Consider the following 16,745-nt stretch of genomic DNA (forward strand, 5'->3'; position numbering starts at 1 on the left):
GTGCATACACAGAGCAAGTTCACTGCCTATGTATATTTTGATTTAAAGTAATAAGTAATTTGTATGTGATCCATCAAAGGCATGTTTTTTTTAAGTATAAACATAAATATACAAGACAATTTAATTATATGCTGTAGAAATAAATTTTATTTGAAACATTCAAACTGAATTTAAAAAAAAAAAAGTATTGAACAGAAATACTTGTTAAATTCATTATATTCCTCAATAAATTCCTAAAGATATGAATTCTGAAATATATTTCAGTAATATATATTCTATGAAATTAATCTAGCTTACCTTAATTGGATAATAATATGCACAAGCATTATTCCAATTTCAAAATGGCAGCCGAAAAGCCTCATTTCAAAATGGCTGCCAAAAAGCCTCATTCCAATATGGCTGCCAAAAAGCCTCATTTCAAAATGGCTACCAGCAAACCTCATTTCAGAGTACCGGTAGCCATCAACAAGCCTCATTTCAAAATGGCAACCACTACCTGAGATCTTCATTTTGATATCAAAATGGCTATCGTCACTTGTATGAGTTTCATTTAAATTTTGAGATGGTAACTTCTGTCTTAAAAATACTAGCCTTATTTCTATGTTTCTTCAGAGTATATGAAGAGTTGGTAATAATGATAACAAGATTTGAGCTGTACAAAAATAATGGATACTTTGATATACTGTAAACATCAACAATGTTGAAAGTCAGAAAAGCTAAGCACCAGTGATTAAGCCAAATAAAAAAAAAATAATGCATTTCCAGTATGCATCTTTTTATGGCCAAACTGGAAAATGGACACTTATAGGTACACCTTCAGCTCTATACTTGAAATTCTTCATTTTTTAACCAAAATGTACACCTCTACATGTACATGCAAGATGTGCGGCTGATCTGCACTGGCTCGGAAGATGAACTCTGATTGGCTAAAAAAACAAAAAACTTGTGGCGTTGAATGCACGTTCATTGTCAGTATTGTTATGCAAATTCAAACTAGCTAATCATTTACAACCTTCCGAGCCAGTGCAGATTAGCCCAAGATGTGGTGTAACATTAAAAAATAATCTCCTATGATAGTATGGGCCAAGCAGCACTGCGGAACGATATATTAAGAATAATTAAAAATAAAATAAAAAGTTATTTCTACCTACCCTACTTTTGTTTTCAATTGTACCAGAAACACACTATTACTATTTTAGGCCTTAAGTGGCAGTGCTCCAATCAATCTTGAGTTGAAAAACAAATAAAATTAATAAACGCTATTTATTAATCATGGACCACATTGCACTGATGAATTTGGATCAAGCTTGAAAGTAAATTTACAATTTATCTGTATCCAAATGACAACAATAATAACTTAATATCTTAAAACTCTAATACAGCAAATGTACAAAGCAATACAAAATATGACTAAATATACAACCAATGTAATGAGGGCAGAGGTTGCACCACTTGACTCCTCACTGTGAAAGCATGATTTATTGCAAGATCTTGTAAATTAGGCATTTACACCGGTGAGGTCGGTATACGTTGTTCTTTTTCAAGCTTTCAAAAGAGAATAATTTGATTTGAGATACTAAATGAGTGACTGTCACATACTGCAGACAGCATATTAAGCAGCGTGCCGATGTGACGCATCAATGATGCACACAAATTTACCGGTAGTTGTGGCAATTTATCGGCACGTTGTTGACACTAGAGAAACTTGCATATTGATATAGCAATCTTGAATAACATCTTACTATAGTGATGGAATTTAGTTATATGAAATTCAAACAAAATAAGTGTAAAAATGAAGGTAATCAAGGGCCACAACATTTTTATTTGTGCCTCAAGTCATCTATACAGTCCGTACAAGACCTTTCTCCCCAGCAACTTTCGTGGGATTCCATTTTGACCCAGGATCCCCACAAAGTCAGTCCTGTTAGAGGGCACACTGATAATATATATATAAAGTACTAGACAGATATATATAAGTGTACTAGATCTAGTTGTCTAGAGTTGTATAAGTAGTTTGGCTCAAATCAGGAGAACGGTGGTGTGGTCATGAAAAACCATTTTTAATTACATAAAACATGAGTGCAATATTTTCTGGTGGAGGGATTAAGGTTGACATTCTATCTTGGGTAAGTTTTGATAATGTTTTGGGTTTGAGACTTTGTTGAAATAATTACTTAACAATGACGTATTCAAAGTACCAACATAGTCAATTTTGAAAGAAATTGGTTCATGCATGTCAAAAAACGCTTTTGCTACATGTGCATGGTGTATAAATGAATTTACATATAAGTGGTAGTGTCATCTCGTAGACAGAAATAGCATATTTCAAATGGTATACATCAAAAAATAAACAGTTGACAATCATTATGTTCAGTTGCACACCCTCAATGAAGGAAATAGCATGCAGACCCCACGAGGTGAAAAAAATTACAAAAATGCCAAGCTAATATTATTCCAAATAACAAATACAGGATTTGCAGTATGCCATATAGAAAACCAATGTTACACACATACTCCAATCAACAGTGATACAGCAGCAACAAATTGTTGTCTATCGGTACATCACATTCTGAATAGACGAGTTTTGAGTTATGGTACCATCAGGCGATTTTCTTTTAAATTTCTACCTCACACAATGTGTTTGCTGGTTTCCATGGTTACATGCCTTCTGATGAGCTATCAAACGCTTACGTGTCAAAATCAACTTTCCCACGCAGACGAAATTGGAACATTATTACACCGGAGAGTGCAAGTTTCTAAGATAATGGTAGAACTCTAAACTTGTCTATTGTAGGAACATATTTGAAAACCTTATCAAATACACCTTTTCACACATGCCATGCATTATTTGAACAATATTCAGTCCAATAGCATGGCGAAGGCTCATCTCCAAACTTCAACAAGATACATTTTGCTGTTGTAGGCCAGTAAGTATTCAAGAATTGGGCTTTTTAATATGTGCACCTTTAGGAAAATCAAAAATGTTGTGTAAAATGTAATTATAACACAAAACAGCATGTAGACAAGTGCATGTTTGATTGTAGAAAGGTGAATAGGTTAGTCTACAACTACTACAGTATTTGCTGTATTAGAAGTGCATGACAGACACACCTCTACATGCACTACTAATAGAGCAGGTATGGTAATCTTATTAAATTAATTTTAACAGCAGGGAAACTATCGTAAACCTTCCATTAATAGGACCAAAAAGGAACAATTATTTTTGGAGGTGACTGAATTGCTAGAATAAAAACTAAAATTATATCTTGTGAGTGGTTGAATTACTAGATTGAGTTTTAGTCCGTGGTTATACGATTAAGGATGTCAATGATTTAATGAAGAAAAGGAATAAAAACATGGAAACAATACAAAAAAAAATAGTTTTATTTCTTGTCAATAAATAGAAATTGTATCATGAATGTGCCGTAGTTGCATTGCCAAAGAAAAATCAAAACCTATTTGTTTCAGCTAAACCAGGTGGTCCAATTAATAGAAGACTTACAGTACATTATTTTGTTGGATAGATATAGCTAGAGATCTAATCATCCGGACCCATTGACTTACTAAGCCTTGTTCTCATGAAAACACTTACTTCACCAGCACGTTCATACATAACCACACCAGCCACTGTGAAAAACAAGCCACAGGTACTCAACAGCGACATCTCATTCTGGAAAATGAGTACTGAGACAACTACATTCAAGACAATCCCGACATTATTCAGAACTTGCAGGGTGACAGCCGAGGTGTAGTAGGTTACGACGAAGTTGACCATATTGTAGCTGACTGAACACGCACAGCTCAGCAGGATGCTTGACCATAGATGATAGTTGGTGAAGATACTGGTATCCCAGAATGCATCATGTTCAAAGATGATTGAACAGACAGTCAAGATAAGTAGACTCGGTAGAGACATGTGGTAAAGTAGCCGTACAGAATCAATTCTTTCTTCTTTCAATAAAATAGCTGAAAAGATAGGTATTGAGCTTTACACAGTTTGAAGTCTAACACATAAGCATGCATACATAAGCGTGCATATATACAGTAAAGTCCTAGTGTATAGCTCCCAAGCTGGCTTTGTCTTTTAATGCAAATTTTTAAAGTGAGTATTATTTTCATCAATAATTTTTACTCTGCAAAATTTAAATATGTGATAATTTTGAAAGCAAACTAAGCTAGCATTAGGCCACCTTGAAGCTAGGTGAATTTTGGTTATGCTTAGACTACAATGTACTTTTAATCACAGTCCCTCCTATCACGAACTGTGTTCTAATAGAGCATCCAGCATACCCATTAAGAACTTCTAGAATATGCCAATAATATCGCCTCAGATTTATTTGGGCCATAGGATTTTTTGGAATCTTTAAAAGCCCAGTTTGGTTGTAATCAAGACTGTTGTAATATGAAAAATAGGTAATTAACTATTACATGCAATCTGCAACTATTTTGCTTATCATCTCGTTGTGACAATTGACAACCTATTAAAACCATTCTCTTCAAACGATCACATTCATCAGCTTTTGTCAAAACAAATGAAACAGTAATTCTGACCACAAGAGGGTATACTAAACTAGCAGCTCCTAGTTCAGTGTTTTTTAGTGGAGTTTGTGTTTACCAACTGAGTGATTTCAGTATAAATGTCTGTCGGGACCTCTGTGGCAGACTTAATATTCTGTTTCTTCATGTTTAAATGTAGAATATGCCCTTACAATATGTTTCATGTTTCGAAGCAATAAGAAATTGACCCTCAACCAATTTGTTTTCCTCTTTTCGTTTTGATCTAGATTTTTGCTTATTTTTATAGATTGTGTTTCAGATTTATTTCTGTCAGTTTCCATAAAGGACTTTTCTCAAAATATTCTTCTTTATATTCTTTTTTTTTTAATATACTACCCCCTATAAAATGAAAAATTTCCAGCATATCATATTGTACAATTTCACTATGATGAAGTGGTTTGGTACAACACTAAGTACCATAGCTTGAATATTTAACAATCCCATTCAATTGAGTCACATTCTTTTTGCAAGAATTTTTTTTTTCACAGAAAAAAAGCGAAACTGTGTAGCAGTGAATACTTCATTAGAATTATTCAGAAAGTGGGTTACAGTGACTATCACAAAATATCATACCCACAAAGGCCCTTAGATTGTATGGTGACTATATTTAGTGGTAACAATTTACAGTTTGTGATAACTGTACTACTACTAACCTTGCAGAATCGTCTTTGTACTTCTCAACACTGTTGATACAACCGCAGCCACGAAGCCAATCAGATGGAAGTTCACCTCACCAAAAGTGCACAACAAACTGCCCATCACCAATGGTGCCATCGAGACGTACACGTATTTATTGTGATGAAAATTAAATATAAAATGCGACATCAAAACTGTGATAACGGGCGTGGTAGCGGTGGTCATCTTAACGAATGATACGTATAGGTATTTGAGAGCAATGTTTCCGCTGGCTATGCTAATGCAGAATGCTACGCTCAGAACGAATATCTTTCTCTTCAGGTGAGGCTGTATCTTCAGTCTATCGTCCCCTTCGCCATATGCCAGGCCCAGAGGTGTAAATCGAATGATAACGGTCTGAGTAACAAACAGTGCTAGCATATGCAACGTTGTCAGGACGATCGGGAAGTTGTAAGAGTAGTTGACGAATATCCACTTGTTTACGTTATATATAGAAATGTTCAGGAATAGCCATCCTAGTACGGAAGTGTACATCATCATAGCATGGAATTGCGCCATCTTGAAACGGTCAGACGATATTGACTTCAAAGACAGATGTTTCTTGCTTTTTTCACTCAAACCAACCAATTTCAGTGCCTATATGAGCTGTGTTCTTTTCACAATTATTATATACAACTTTGAATTGGACAATCACCTAAAAGTTAAACAAACCGACTCAATTATGGTCAACAATATCCGATACGAACCTCGATGGATGGGATGGACGATAACCGGAAAAGATTAGAGCCGGGATTAGCGCCCTCAAGGGGAATCCATTTGCCTCTGTTGTTTTGATAAAAGTTTTATATTGTTTTTATTTAAATGTCCCTAAAACAAAAACAAATCGTAAATTATTAAATGTCAAATAGCCTGTTACAATTGAGATAAATACATAAAGCAAACCAGAGGTAATGTACCTCTGAGCAAACATAATAAAGTAAACATATGTATGTTTGTGGGTTACGGGGTCATCGGCCTCGCTTTCATTTGAACATTGAAAATGGCATCATCTGTGAGCTCGGATGAATCGAGTTCAGACGAAGAAGAAAGACAGAGACTACGGGATGCAGCGGTTGACCATACATCGTTGTCTGCAACTACGAGAGGTGGGAGTGAATTGTGATGTAGTTGAGTAATCGCTGATACAGTTCTTTATTGATTGACACTAAATAAAAACTGAAAGTGTCCCAATTTAAAGGTCGGTGGTCGTCACACTGCGCATGTTCAAAATTTGTGTTGATAAACATTGATTTTCCCACAATGCAATGTGCTCTTTTAATATAATCAGGAGGCCAAGTTTTGATCTGTGCATGATTTGCACTAATTACCACTGCTGGTGACTTTTCATTACCTTCCAATCTTCAACAAAATGGCAAGAGTTCCTTTTGTACCCCCCATTCCTAACTCTAACCCTAATTTTAACACTCCCAGTTACCCAATTCATTTGTATATGCCCCCTCTAGATAACTATAGATGTCCTTTATAATAGGAGGGGATTGTACAATTAAATGGGGAGTGCTGGAGGGTAGGGGTAGGGTTAGGGATGGGGGTACTCTTTCCAACAAAATTACCTAATTAAAGCTTGATAACGTCTCAGTTTTAAGAGACACATACCTTGTGTATACGTGGCGCGATGACCACTGCCCTTTAAGTTACACCTGATCCATACTATATGATGACAAAGTGAGATGTGTAATATCAATGGTACACAACTAAAGTTGATCAGATCTGCAACAGGCCTGTGCCATGTGTGGTGCACATCTGACCAACAGGTCAGGCACATGAATATGGATTCAGGTCTGCAGCTTAATGCTCTGCCAGGCCTGAACCAGGTCTGCTTCATCAGACCTGCAGCATGCCAATTCTGTCAGGCCTGCAACAGGTCTGCTCCATCAGATCTGCAGCATGCCAATTCTGTCAGGCCTGTAACAGGTCTGCTCCATCAGACATGCAGCATGCTAATTCTGTCAGGCCTGTAACAGGTCTGCTCCATCAGACATGCAGCATGCCAATTCTGTCAGGCCTGTAACAGGTCTGCTCCATCAGATCTGCAGCATTCCAATTCTGTCAGGCCTGTAACAGGTCTGCTCCATCAGATCTGCAGCATGCCAATTCTGTCAGGCCTGTAACAGGTCTGCTCCATCAGATCTGCAGCATGCCAATTCTGTCAGGCCTGTAACAGGTCTGCTCCATCAGACATGCAGCATGCCAATTCTGTCAGGCCTGTAACAGGTCTGCTCCATCAGATCTGCAGCATGCCAATTCTGTCAGGCCTGTAACAGGTCTGCTCCATCAGATCTGCAGCATGCCAATTCTGTCAGGCCTGTAACAGGTCTGCTCCATCAGATCTGCAGCATGCCAATTCTGTCAGGCCTGTAACAGGTCTGCTCCATCAGACCTGCAGCATGCCAATTCTGTCAGGCCTGTAACAGGTCTCCTCCATCAGATCTGCAACAGGTCTGCTCCACCAGACATGCAGCATGCCAATTCTGTCAGGCCTGTAACAGGTCTGCTCCATCAGATCTGCAGCATGCCAATTCTGTCAGGCCTGTAACAGGTCTGCTCCATCAGATCTGCAGCATGCCAATTCTGTCAGGCCTGTAACAGGTCTGCTCTATCAGACATGCAGCATGCCAATTCTGTCAGGCCTGTAACAGGTCTGCTCCATCAGATCTGCAGCATGCCAATTCTGTCAGGCGTGTAACAGATCTGCTCCATCAGATCTGCAGCATGCCAATTCTGTCAGGCCTGTAACAAGTCTACTCTATCAGACATGCAGCATGGAGCATGTCAATTGTGTCAGGCCTATAACAGGCCATTCAGATATATATGTATTAGCACATTGCCTGCTGAAAGTTTCACATACATACTAAAATTTGGTGGAATAAAAAGTCAGCAGGCAAAGATAATCACTATATTGGGATGGTTTGTGCTAAACTGAATTATCATTTATTTAGCCGTAAAAATATGCAAGCATTTTCTTGGTGAGAAGACACTTTATTTGTATCATCTTTTTCATGTACATGTACATATTGAACTGTAGGCTAATAAAGTACACGACCATTGAAAAACACCAGATTGTATTCACTATTATATATATATTTCAACAACAAAAAATACTCACATAACAACTCTATTTATGTCAAAAAATATTTATTCAATCTATAATATTTATAATGAAAATCATGAATATATTTTTCCCCTATTTTCCTGCACGTTGTATATTCACAACAATGCTGGAAACAAACTTTGTACTGAACAATCTTATTAAGAGGAATAAATAAAATAATATTGGATAACTTAAAAACTTTGCAATTAAATTTATCATAACGTGGTCGCACACACTCCCAATTTCTTTACTGCACACATTTCAGTATCCCCTAACCGCATACCACATGATAACTTTACATATTTTATCTGCAAAGATATAAAAACAAAAGTTTTACAGTGGGAAACCAAAAATATCACCATAAACCGCGCTTTTGAAATTTTGAGTTCTATCAACCATTATAAATCAACAGTATCAGAATTGAAGGCTTTGCACTATTACAACTTTATATTATCACAAAATAATGTTAAATCTCTGTTTGCTAATGGCACCAGTAACCAATGATTTACAACCACAACAAGATGAATATTCAATGTTTATATACTTTATAATTAATGCTTTCATATACATTATACGATAAAGATTGATTTGGATCAATATCACTCTCTCTGAACCTCATTGCAAATTGCAGAAAAAAAAATTGTCAGACACAGGTTTAAGGAAAAAGCCTGCAATGACGAGCAAAATGCTATGCATTGGACGATAATTCCAATGATTTTGTGCATGCTTTGTGGTATCCTCGTACCAGCCTCAACTGGTTGGGTGTCCTTGATGTGACAAAGTATTAAAATCCTGAGTGTGATATACTGTAAAACATGTTGAAAAAGCGGCATGCAATTTTAGCGAATTGTGGTAAAATGACATAATAGCGAAATGTTGATTTAGCGAATCTCTCTTGTCATTGTTGATTTCTTTGTTTGGCAGCCATTTTTAATTGATATAAAGTCATTTGCAACATCTTGAATTAGCGAATCAGTTCTCTCGCTAAATTCACGAAAAAGACATGCTCGCAAAAAAGACATGTTTTACAGTAGGTTCCCTACAGCGTATATACATTGTTCATTTTAAACATAATTTAAACAAGTACTATGCGAAGACCATTGCTCATATTTATATGCCACTGAGTAAAATAACCTCTATTAATTAATGCACTATCAGAGCACTGTGGGACACTCATATCATGCACAATTGTTTTTTCTCGTCCATGCACAGACCGTACCTTTTTATCATTTGTCGATAAAATGAGTCTTTAATACAATTATATTCAATAGAAAATAAAATAATTAATTTTTATGATATTTTAGGTTCAACGTACTCAAAACAAAAGAAACCAAGTTTAAGGTAACATTATTATTATTTTGAGTACCGATATATCTTTAAGATATTGCATTTCAAGTTGTATATTGTAAATTCACCGCATGAAGACCCACTTATTGATACATTGATTATAATTTACAATACTTCTAATTTGATAGACAGTATTAACAATTATGCTAGTCTTGGAATAATCATGTTTTGTAGCAGTGAATATTTAACAGGGATCATTGGACAGGAAGTCACTGGTTTTCACAAAATTTTGTTTGTCTGATCATCAAGTTGCAAAAAGGTTTAAGCGTATAACAACTATTTACACTACCTGTATTTACTCTGTTAGATGCGTGTCTCCAATATATACACCAACAATTATTTTATTGTACTGTAAAGTACTTCTTTTTGACTTCCATGTGCGAAGCACATAATGGGAGTCTTTGTAGTTAGTGTGTCTTTGTGTGTGTGTGTGTGTATGTATGGGTGTGTATGTATGTGTGTCCGACTGTTCCACTGCTATCTCAAGAACGATACATCGGCTTTTGATGAAACTTGGTGCATCAATGCTCTGGGCCAATGCGCAGATTTGATTAGGTTTTGGTAAAAATCCATGCATATTAATTACCTAATTTGCATGATAATTAGCTGATTTTTAGCTGTTCCATGACTGTTCCACTGATATCTAAACAACCACTCATTGGATTTTGATGAAACTTTGTACATACATGCTCTGAACTAATGCTAGGTTTTGATTAGTTTTTGGTAATAATACGTGGATACTAATTACCTAATTTGCATAATGATTAGTCAATTTTCGATTTTTCCACTGATATCTCAAGTACTAATCATCACATTTCAATGAAACTTGGTACATAGATGTCATATGACACTGCACAGACCTGATAGTTTTTATGGTAATGAAACATGAAAATAAAGTTGTGTACGCCTGCACAGAAAAGAATCATGTGGTATTCTGGGTGAAAATGATGTTCTACTATATGCTAATTTTATGTTAATGTTGACAGTGTGGGGATTACCGGTAAGTTAATTTTACGAACGCGAAACATTAATTGTGACAATAGAACTCGGAACGTTTCCTAATCAAGTGTGGAGGGTCTGAAGCACTGTTTTATGAACATACTATAATATATACTTTGATTCCATTTGCAGGAGAAAAGATGAGGAAGATGCTGATGCGGTTGGTGATTATCGCAGTATCCAGGCAACAGCACAGTTCAGACACCATGTTGCTAAGAGACTGGATGAGATGCTGGATAGGTAAGGATAGATTAGACACCAGATGTAAACCTAAATCGTCAGCAAACATTTTTGACATGTTAATTATTCACAGAAAGGGACTTTCCTTTGTTAGTTTTTCATGGCAATACTATATATAACATTTAAATCAAGATGAGTTCAAAAGAAAAAAGATTGGTTTCTGATCAGCATGTGATAATGAAAAGAAAAAAAATTGTCTGTACCCATTTTTAAATGAAATACTAATCTTTTTTCTGGTCTAAACTATTTTACATGTCATGAAAATGCAAATTGTGTAGATCGTCAATAAAATGCAGCTTATAGCTTAATGTATTAATAATGAAACGATATATTCTGATGAAACATCAATCATAATGTCTATGGCTAAAATTATCACAACATATGGACAAAATATGCGATATGTTAAAATAAATTAAATACCACTCAAAATAATGTATCCCATGTGTGTTTATAAAAAATTCTTTTCAAAAAAAAAATTATTGTTGTACGTAGTGAAAAAAACCAAACGCCATGTTTAAGTGGTGAATTGGACATGCTCACAAAATGCATTCATATGTGTTGTATTCTTCTTATATGGCATAACAAATATGACACAGCTGCAGTCAACTTTTTGTTTTTACTAAATGTTACCGGTACTTTCCTTCAGCTCTTTAGCAGATGTTTCCAAATCTGTGCAACCATCGAAAATCTATGATGATACTGATGATGGAGGTAAGAAGATATTACCATAGTAACAGTGTGTTGTTCTCAAGTATTCATTTTACTGTACTGGACTGCGTTAGTGCCCACGCCCACCCCCACTTTGGCGCAATTTTTATATTCGGGGTCACATTTGGCAAAGCGCCCACCCCTTCAAAATGCTACTAATTTAAATCTTGGTCTTTGATCATTGCCTAACGAATACTGGAAATCATTTTTATATGATACAGCGTGGATATCGGCCGCCAAGAATATGTGGTGAATGCGTAGACCAGAGTAACAGTGCATAAACTATGCTTTGACAGTGACCTGTTAATAAAAGTAAAATGCGGTAAATATTTCATGCCATACCGGTATTCAGTTACCTATCAAAAATTGATGGTTACCATTCTTTTTTTAAAAAAACCAAGTCGTTTATACGCCGAAATCAATTCCAAAAGATCATACTTCGACAGCAACAATTCACTTCCGTATTGCGTTATCGGAAAGTCTGCGAGAATTTCAGAAGAATTGCGAGGGTACAACACAGCATTCTGATTGGTTAAAAACAGAATTGACCCATTGTATGAGCTTGTGCTACATTTAGATGTGAACACAATCATTAAAACATGCAAGGTAAGAGAAAAAATCTAAATTAGATGAATCAAACAATGATACCAATGATAAGAGATTTTACAACCTAACAGACATATATTCTGTCTCAATATGAATAATACCCTCATCCAAACAGATATTTGGTCCCACATATGTGCTATGAATGAATTAAACAATGCATACAAGGAAAATATTTCGTTCTGTCCAGCGACCTGGAAATTTTGTCCCTTAAAATCATCATAGACAAATTAGGCACCATTGTTGTTGTAAGATAATTACATCAGTCATTAAGTGGACTGCCTTCCCTCTACCGTTTCAATCCTAAAACTTGTTTGTACTCGAAATTAATTATGACAGGGAATATTCATCTAAAACAAACTATGATAAATGAAATACTGTAAAAAACTTTTTTTTGCTTAGAATTAATTTTCCCTGAAGGAATGATTCAGTGAAAATAACGAATATACGAGTAAATTCAGCGAATATACCTTTTTTTCTTAATATTTTATATTCAACTCATCAAAAATCAGTGAAAATAAATTCCATACAAAACTCCCAAAAAGTCTTTTCAGCGAAAAGTAATTCCAGCTAAAATAAAGTATTTTACAGCAATATTATGTAACAAAGTCACTAGAGTTTAACTTTGTTTATATATTGGTGATTTTTAGATTTCCCATTGGCAACTTCTTTTTTTCTTTTAAATATGGAAAAAATTATCAGGTATACAGCTTCATTTTTGAAAGGTGATGAAAGTTCACTTTGGTGTACAAAACGTTAAATCCAAAAGAAAATTCTAGTTCTGCTGTTGCACCTGTATTACAGGATTCAAGTTGTTCTCCACATCTACTGATGGGGATCCTGTAGAAGACGCATCATATCTCACTAAAATAAACACGAAGAGGAAAGCAGTGCCACAAACTAACAGTACTGATAGGTCAGTATCGTATTATTTCATTCCAGGCATTTGGGAAATTTTCTTTTACAAACATATCATTTTAGTATCAGGATTCAGGAGTAAGCTGTAAATTTCAAAATTACGTATAATCATATTTTATCCATAGTGGAGAATAAATCTGGTAATGATAAAGAGGAAGATAGGGAGTTAGGTTCCTTTAAGTTACTTGGATTACTTGATTTGTGGTGCATGGACGACATATCTTTATCTGAAAAAATGAAACTATGGACTGCTGATATAACAGTGATCATACTGTTGCGAGTTTTGTTTATACAATTGTGGTCTATTTTTGTCTCTGCTGCTTGCCGTAATATTTGCTGCGATTCAGACTGGCATTTGGAATCTAGATTATAATTCAGAAAATAAAATCAGAATCAGAATGTCGAGAAACTCTAATCCTCCTGATCTTTCTGGTACATGTATTTGGTTTTGTGTCATCTCTATGCCATATCGCTTGAGAGGTACATACTTATCTTTATATAACTCTTATCTGGTCAAGTCAGTGTAAAAGTACACGGGCCTGGCATGATAAGGGTTAATAAGCACATGATGGGTCTGGGCTGGGCAGTAACAGTGAATTACTGTATAGCCACTATGTGATAGTAGGATATGGTAATTTGCTACATTAATCTGAAAATGTTATTATTATATTAGTTGTATTCAGACTAACAAAATGTGTGCAAACGGTAGGCTCAAATTAAGTGTCCTCTCGATCAGTTCAATTGCTTTGATATTATATATATAGGTACTACATGTGGACCTTTCTCAGATTTGTTCATTTCATGATGATATCTTCAATTCTCTAATTTTAGGGAATATTTTTGTAATTTTTGGTAAAAAGTGATATTTTCGACTTCTTGTTAAAAACTGCAAGTCCAATTGCTTTGATATTAGATATATGGGTACTACATGTTGACCTCTCTCAGATTTGTTCATTTTTTAATTCTCTAATTTTGGTGAATATTTTTGTAATTTTCGAATTACTTTGATACTATACATATTGTTCCTAATGATATCTTCAGTTCTTTATTTTATATGTGCATTGCTAACAGCCGAGCTATCTCAGCTGAAAGGCTGCTTGTTATTATGTAACTTTGACTTAGTGCGTTTGCTTTGTTATTGTCCAGGATAATAATAATAATATGAAGTTATTACGAGAATACCTCAAAGTATGCACGAAGAGTATCTGGAGTATCGACCGACGCACAGCGGTGTACTGTCTGAGTGCATATATTGAGGTATTCTCGTAATAACCTTATTATTATACATCTTTTCCTTCCAAGGATATACCATGGGAATGTTGAAATCCAAAATGTTTAGAACAGAATCAGCGAACTTCTTTGTGTGGAGCGGACTCCGGTTAAACTCTGGTGGCAGTCATGTTTTATTATTAGAGGAGGCTTACGCACGTAATCATTCCATATTTGGAATTTGTATTTCCTAATATGGTAGGATGAAAATACCCTGTAAAATACCGCAAAATTACAGCACGCTAAATCACAATAGAAAAAAAAATTGTAAAGCAGCTGGTTGTCTGTCTTTTAGTCCGTACTAAATGTAGGTCCCTCTTGTGCCCAACTGAACAACTTGAAGCCAATATGCAAACATATGAAATTATCTTTGATTTTATTAAATTATTTATGTTATTCTCTTAAAATGTTAGTAATTAGTAAGAAAAACAATTTGGTAGCAGTAAAAAAATGTTTTATCCTTGGCGAACGTTATGTAATCCGCCATTACATTTAATGTCTCTTTTGTATTTGTGAAGTTCCGAAGATGAAGATGAGAAACTTATCGAAGCAGCTGTGTCATTGGATAAGATAGTACAGATGGGCAAGACTGAAAGACTATATGACAAAACTCGGAAGGCAAAAGGACCTGTGATAAATGAGAAAGGTGAAATTGTGACTGAGGAAAGTGGAATTACACCACTGAAGAAGAAGAAGAAGAAGAAGAAGAAACCAAAACACAAGAATGAAAACATTTCTGAGATAACGAACAAAGTTGAACAGGATGAAGCAAAACAGAAACAAAAAGACAATAAGTATCAAGAAAATGAGAATCAACCGCATTTTACAAAAATAAAGAGAAAAAAACGTAGCAGTCGTGTTTGAAATAAAACTTGCTGTAAACTTAATTGGCTGAGTACTTATATTATTGGATGTATAAGGCTTGCCCTGGACCCATAGTCTTTTGAAATGCCCTGAGAACTAATAATGGCTTTCCTGAACTATGCTATAAAAATCTTTTTAAATTTGTATAAGGCCACACCGACTTAATTTTATGGATGACATCCGCGCGTGCATTAGTTTTCGCTCACAAATCTCCACATATAGGTTTTCTGTCGGAACTTGCCGACTCATATTGTCGCAAAGTGCCGACTTGTCGTAAAACTGGACTACCTCCAAACGTGCCAATTTTGTCGTAAATGATCTTCTGCACTTGCGTATTGCGTTGCCGGGAATTCCAACATGGCGACTACGCCACCAAAATACGCAAGCATAAAAGTTCAGAGAAAAAACGGAGGGATTGTTGTTGACTGGTACGCAATTGACGTCGGTCAGGAAGAGTCCTGTGGATTCAGCAGAATTTTTTTTTTGGCAAGATTTCTTATTTTGTCGCCCTCTTGCATTAGTTTTGGGATCTCCAGAGGATGTGTCATCGATAAAATTAAATCAGTGTAGCCTAAATTGGGATCGTGATAATTAGCTCTTCTTCATTTTGATTTGAGCGAGTGGATCGATCACTCGTCTTATAAAGCAAGGTATGCGCAAGTATGGAAGATATTTTTGTGTTTATTTTGGGTCACTGTCACCTCAACACAAGTAGAAAGTCGGTGCACTCCAATCTGATATACATCATTGAGACAAGTCCCAAAGCAGCTCTTATATGATGAGAAATTCACCTTATCAATACAAATCTGGATTAAACTCATTTTCAGGAATTTTCAGCTATATGCATGTATTCCATGTTATTATTTTCCACTTTCTAGTGCCATTTGGACCATTCCCCTTGCGTTCAGCGAACGTTTTGTGATTTAAATCTTGGAGAATTTACACAATAAAAATGTTTTTTTTCAGCTGAGGAGTTGGTGTAGCAGCCAGTGGGCTATTATCATGCTTTTCTCAAGTGTTCTCTCTCTGCTTCGTTAGACAACATATTCTGGATTACTGTAATGTTCATTACAGTAATTTTTGTTAATTATTTGATAGTTGTAGTAGTTTTGAAGATATATATATTTGTAACTAGGGAATTAATTAGTGTATTACAGAGGGCAGTATAGAAAAGTGGTGAAGATTTGCCTATAGAGGGCAGCAGACTTCCCTGTCATAGCTGTGGACAGTAAAAGTCTTGTCGTAATGTTTAAGCAAATTTTTCTGAAAAAACAGATTTCGCAGATCGAAAAATTATTTAAATTTGCTGAATTATATGGAATGCTGTTTTTTTTGCCAGAAAAAACACATATAAAGCACAGCTGATGTAATCAAAGGATGCGCTCGTACATTATGTTTCAGTTAAACATGTCAAATTATTGTTCAACAATTCACTCCCATGGCTCACATTACTGCT

General features: G+C 35.4%; 2 protein-coding genes across 2 annotated transcripts; one reads left to right on the forward strand and one right to left on the reverse strand.

The window, feature by feature from the left end:
• Positions 1-119: 119 nt before the first annotated feature.
• LOC100369320 (uncharacterized) lies at positions 120-5,975 on the reverse strand. Its single transcript, XM_002734938.4, has 2 exons — positions 5,211-5,975; positions 120-3,966 (listed from the first exon to the last, which is right to left on the reverse strand). Exons 1-2 carry the CDS (start codon positions 5,749-5,751, stop codon positions 3,539-3,541), a joined length of 969 nt encoding a protein of 322 aa, XP_002734984.1. The 5' UTR covers positions 5,752-5,975; the 3' UTR covers positions 120-3,538.
• Positions 5,976-6,193: 218 nt separating this feature from the next.
• LOC102800628 (protein CUSTOS-like) lies at positions 6,194-15,312 on the forward strand. The gene is made up of 6 exons (XM_085491510.1): positions 6,194-6,338; positions 9,646-9,682; positions 10,820-10,927; positions 11,574-11,638; positions 13,043-13,154; positions 14,944-15,312. The coding sequence occupies exons 1-6, from the start codon at positions 6,233-6,235 to the stop codon at positions 15,287-15,289; spliced, it is 774 nt and encodes a 257-aa protein (XP_085347636.1). The 5' UTR covers positions 6,194-6,232; the 3' UTR covers positions 15,290-15,312.
• The last annotated feature ends 1,433 nt before the right edge of the window (positions 15,313-16,745 follow it).

This window comes from Saccoglossus kowalevskii, chromosome 16 (genome assembly GCF_978046115.1).
Source record: "Saccoglossus kowalevskii chromosome 16, keSacKowa6.1, whole genome shotgun sequence".
In the NCBI taxonomy this organism is placed as follows: domain Eukaryota; kingdom Metazoa; phylum Hemichordata; class Enteropneusta; family Harrimaniidae; genus Saccoglossus; species Saccoglossus kowalevskii.